The sequence below is a fragment of the Helianthus annuus genome, chromosome 9 (genome assembly GCF_002127325.2).
Source record: "Helianthus annuus cultivar XRQ/B chromosome 9, HanXRQr2.0-SUNRISE, whole genome shotgun sequence".
Lineage (NCBI taxonomy): Eukaryota > Viridiplantae > Streptophyta > Magnoliopsida > Asterales > Asteraceae > Helianthus > Helianthus annuus.
Genome location: NC_035441.2, coordinates 122,199,458 through 122,204,756, shown reverse-complemented (window position 1 = coordinate 122,204,756; position 5,299 = coordinate 122,199,458). Strand labels below are relative to the sequence as shown.

General features: G+C 38.7%; 1 protein-coding gene across 1 annotated transcript; it reads left to right on the top strand.

The window, feature by feature from the left end:
• Positions 1-1,861: 1,861 nt before the first annotated feature.
• On the top strand, positions 1,862-5,095 carry LOC110876242. Its single transcript, XM_022124420.1, has 12 exons — positions 1,862-1,938; positions 2,032-2,156; positions 2,268-2,321; positions 2,413-2,454; positions 2,528-2,581; positions 2,665-2,718; positions 2,849-3,633; positions 3,722-3,916; positions 4,001-4,271; positions 4,349-4,492; positions 4,643-4,869; positions 5,009-5,095. The coding sequence occupies exons 1-12, from the start codon at positions 1,862-1,864 to the stop codon at positions 5,093-5,095; spliced, it is 2,115 nt and encodes a 704-aa protein (XP_021980112.1).
• Positions 5,096-5,299: the final 204 nt, after the last annotated feature.

The window sequence follows — 5,299 nt, the reverse complement described above, 5'->3', positions numbered from 1 at the left end:
AGGTATTGGATGGCGGGGATCCAAACTCTTTGACCCCCTCATAAGCTAACTACTATTAATACTATAACCCGGCTATTTAGGACTGTATCCCTGCTGACTCAGACTACTTAGCCGAGGGTAACGTCACCGCCAAAAGCGGGGCCTACCATAATTTGCATTAATAACTTAATTCATTATCTTTCAATAATCCGACCCTTTAGGATTGTATCCTTGCTGACTCAAACTACTGGGTTGAGGGTAACGTCGCCTTCAAAAGAGGGGCCTACTACAATAACTAAGATAATCTCTTAAACAAGTGCAAAAGTGCGAAAATAATCAAAGGTTATACTAATACACATGTCGGATCCAAGTGATTCATCTTGTCTATCTGTTTTTATTTTATTTTATTTTTCAGCAATTAGTTTGTTTTTATTTTTCTTAGTTTAAAACATTTTTCTAACTTTTTGATTTGGTTAGACGTTGAGGATAAACCGGTATTAAAAGCTCTTGTGTCCTTGGACGACCTCGGTATCTTACCAACACTATACTACGTCCACGATGGGTGCACTTGCCCATATGTGTGTTTAGTGTTAGTGAATATCGTGTTTTATAAATTTAAAACTTGGTTAAAAGTGTAAAAAGGGCTTAATTATATATTAAAAACATATACACACTGACACGCATCAATTAGACACCAAAAAATAAACACTCAAAAAATGGCTACAATTTAAGTAATGTGTTTAGTGACGGCATCAGATTTCTAATTGATTGAGAAAGGTCTGGTGGCAAGAAAAACTGCTTCCAGGAGGTTGTCAAGTGTTTTCGGTCGACGATTCCATTCTTGGGTGGTTGGTTTGGCCCTCGTTCCTGTAACTCCAATCCTAGCCCGGTATATCTCATTTTATTTTTACACCATTGTGAACCTTACGCTTTCTTACTCTCTGATCAAGGTTCTCGGCATTGAAAAATCTTCGTAAACTAAATCACACGTGTATATGTTGACATTTAAGAGATATTCCGTCAAGAAAATCAAGAGCAATGGTGATATATATGCGGATTAGACAACAAAAAATAAACATTAAAAAAATGGCTACAATTTAAGGAATGTGTTTAGTGACGACATCAGATTCCTAACTGATGGAGAAAGGTCTGGTGGCAAGAAAAGCTGCTTACAGGAGGTTGTCAAGTGTTTTCGCTCGACGATTCCATTCTTGGGTGGTTGGTTTAGCCCTTGTTCCTGTAACTCAAATCATAGCCCGGTATATCCCATTTTAGTTTTACACCATTGTGAACCTTACACCTTTTTTACTCTCTGATCGAGGTTCTCGGCATTGAAAAAATCTTCGTAAACTAAATCACACGTGTATATGTTGACATTTAAGAGATATACAGTCAAGAAAATCAAGAGCAATGGTGATATATATATATATATATATATATATATATATATATATATATATAGGGCTTGGTTATATAAGAAACCCTATCTTTTTAAGAAAACTATGGAAACCCATTGTGAACCATTGATTAGCTTACATCAAACTTGATCAAAGGCCATGATTATTTTGGTATGAATAAAAATAAAAAGAAATAAAAAGGACTGCCATTTTGTACCATCCAAGGGCATTTTCGGAAGTGAACATATACATTGGGAAACAGAAACCACTGCCATGCAGTAGCCGTCTAATCAAAGAAGTGTAAACAAAATTCAAAAATTTATCTTCTTTTCCATTATACTCATTTCTCCCCTCCTGTTCATGTTTCTCTCTCGTCCCTAACCCTAACACAATTCAAAAGTTTTTCTTCTTTACCATTCAAAAGAAACATTGAAAAGCTACTCCCCAAACCCTAACACAGAAGCCGATAGTGTCCAGCTTGGAGAATGAGGAAGTCGTTCATAATCTTGTCGTCGTCGTTGATGCTGAAACGATTAAGGAAGATTCAGACTTCAAGTAAAAGGTTAGTTTGTTGTTATCCGTCATGTAAAAGGTGGTTTTCTTCAACGGATTATTGGAAAATGGCACCTGAGTTAGTTTTCTTTTATATATGTAGGACTTCGAAACACAGGTTAGGGCAAAAAAGGTCTGAGAGCCCTAGCGTTGTGATTTTATCCGACGAACCCAAGCCCGGACCTTCCAAACAACAATCTGACTTTGGTCCGACCCAACGGGAGTTAGGTTAGAATTTTTATGTTTCTGAACACTTAACATAGTTCAAGGTGATCTGTATATTGATAGTGTGTTGGATAAGAAATTGGGCATAACTGAATTTTGTTGGATGCCTTGCAGTGTATGATGATACCGATAGTGTGTCAGCAAGCCATGGGAAAAGACGGAAAACAGGTAACGGTTAAGCAGTAATATTGTTTATAATTTGTATAAAGTATTGTTGGGCTAATCGTTTTCCTTACGAATGTATCGGTGCTAAATGAAGGTTGTGTGGAAAGCAAACGGGGACATAACAAAAAGCACAGTGGTAAGTTCCTTTTGTTGCAATAGAGGCTAATTGCGTATCCAGATAAATCTGAGTAACATGTTTGAAACTGTAGGGAAGAAAAGCATTGTCGGGGATATTTCTGGGTGTGGAAATAAAAGAAAACGTGGTTAGTTAAATACTGTTGGCTTTGTTTAACATGTGTTAATTGGGCATGACCTTGAAAATTCACTAACATGTGATAATCAGCAGGTGAAAGAAACAGCGCCGATGACAATTATGGCAATGTAATGCGAAAAAACCGTGGTTAGTTATTTTTTAAGCCCTTCAAAAATTTGGATGTTACGAATGAAAAATTCTTACATGTTGTCATCGGTGGTTGTAAAGTAGACTAATTGTTTGGGATGTTGTTGTTTCGTATAAAATGCTATTTCAGTAAGTAGGGCAGAAGTGACGGCTACATCGAAGGGCGGGGCGTTAAGGACCAAAAAGAAGAAGGGTTCGGATGACAATGGGAAAGGTAAAGCAGGGAAACCGAAGGTAGTTGGTAACAAACCGGAAAAGGTTCAGAAAGCCCGTAAGCGAGCAAAAAAGGATGAATTTCCAGGCATAAGGACAAGATCTGCACCATTGCAGTTTTATAAGTGTGTACGGGCATTGACAGAACAACAACGTGACGCAGTCAGGGAAATGGGCTTTGGACGTTTGCTAACTTTCAGCGTTGATGGTTTGCCGGCTAAGTTAGGTTATTTTGTTGTGGACAATTTTAATCCAGATAAGATGGTGATATGTACGCCTGCCGGTGATATCAAGGTGAACAGGAAAGTGATACATAAGTTATTAGGGATTCCGACTGGTGGACAAAAGTTTAGTTCGATTGGTAAGCTGCCGATGCTGACTGATGCCATTGCGGATTGGAGGGCGAGATACCCGGGGGCAATGGTGCCTCCAACAAAGATGGTGAAAATGATAGATGAGTCCGATGGCGAAGACAGTTTTGATTTCAGGATGGATTTTGTAATGTGTTTTGTGGCAGTGCTGGTTGATTGTCATAAACAAAGTTGTTTACGGGAAGAAATCTTGGAGTATCTGGATGAAGAAATGGACTTTGCAACAATAGACTGGTGTGACCTTGTTGTAGAAAAGCTGAGAACTTGCAAGGATACCTGGAATCGGCTTGACCCACAAAGTTTCTTCGTCGGTCCTCTAGCGATTCTGATGGTAAGTGTACTTTTAATTATTTTAGATAATTAACATGTGTTAGAATAGTTGATTATTTCCGGGCTGAACGGATCGTTGTTTCTTGTAGTTGTTGTACGTTGATAGCATTGAGTGCACGGGGATGGAGGTAGACAGTGCGGTGTGTCCTTTAGCTTTTTGGAACTTGAAAAGATTGAGAGAGAGAGAAAGGCTTGAAATCCTTGCTGGTGGGTTTGGAACAGGACGGTTTAAAGGATTAACACGTCCCAGAAACTATAACGTGGAACACTGGGCAACTAAAGAGGTAAAGTTAGATGCTCTAACATGTGTTTTTTGCAATTAGTATATGTTCATAGTATGAAAAATGTTGAAAAACTATTCTCAACAGGAGAGGTTGATGATAGTACGACAGTTAATATGCGTGACAAAGAAGAACAAAGTCAAAATTGAGGGTATGTTAGAATCGCTATTGGTGGAGAGCCATGAAGACGAAGAAGTACAAGCGTTGAAGGCAACGTTTGAAAGTATGTTTGAGAAGAAAGTTAGTGAAAGGGAGGATCACGATGACGCGGTAGATTTAGCGTCACACAAGATCAATTCGGTATTGGGAGATTTGAGAAATGATGAAAGGTTTCACATCAACGAAGGAGAGAACGCTGGTTAGTAACTGTTATTGTTTGTGTTATTTAGTTAAATATTTTGTAATCCATTGATCGTTGTGCAAACGATTTCGTAGGGGATGGCATGGACGACGATTTTTCGGATGGGTCACCAACAGCAAGCTTGTACAGGAAGTCGCTTATCCGGCAAAACAAAAAAATCAGTAAAAGTAGATTGAAAGCAGTAGGATCTTCAGCAATAGACTTTGATGCCCAAGAAGGTGTGCTGACAATGTTTATGAAATGAACACAGAACCACGTGTTAAATGTTATACCTGTTGTGTTGGTTATCATTCTTAATTTGGTCACTGTAACACATTTTGACGGTGTGGCAACCTGTACTGATTGACATATTTTTTTTGGGTTTGCAGCTGATGTTGCGGACCAATCATTCGTAGATGATGGTGGAGAAGACTATGCTGAAAAGATGGAAGATGGTGGAAAGTCGGGTCTGGTGCGGAGATCTGCAAGACTTGAGAAGTTAAAGCATGTTAGTGAGACAGAAGAAGGGTTTGTGACCCCAAAAAGAAGAAAGACAACTATGAAGTTTGGTGGACAAGACATGGATGGTGGCAAAGAAAAAGGTAAATTGTTACATGTATTACCATTTTAAGAGTACGTTTATAGCACAAAAAGAGTTTATGTACCTTTACTATATGTTATGGAATGAAATGTTTACTCTAACACACGTTAAGGTGATAATTATCATATAGTATAACCTTCCTTTGTGGTTGCAGCAGATGGTGTGGGGGAATCATGCGTATTTGCTGATGGAACTGAGTGTACCGGAGCGCTGGAAGAAGGTGGTATGTCGTCGCGGGTAAGGAGATCTCCCCGTCTGAATAAGTTAAAGGATGCTCCCGAAACGAAAGCAAGCTTTGTGACCCCGAATTGCCCGAAGACGAAAATAAAGATTGATCGGGAAAAAACGGATGATGGCAACGAATCAGGTAAACTGTAACATGTGTTACCAGTTTCATCATACATTTAGATTTAGAATTAAACGCGTAGTTTGTTGCTCGTTAAAA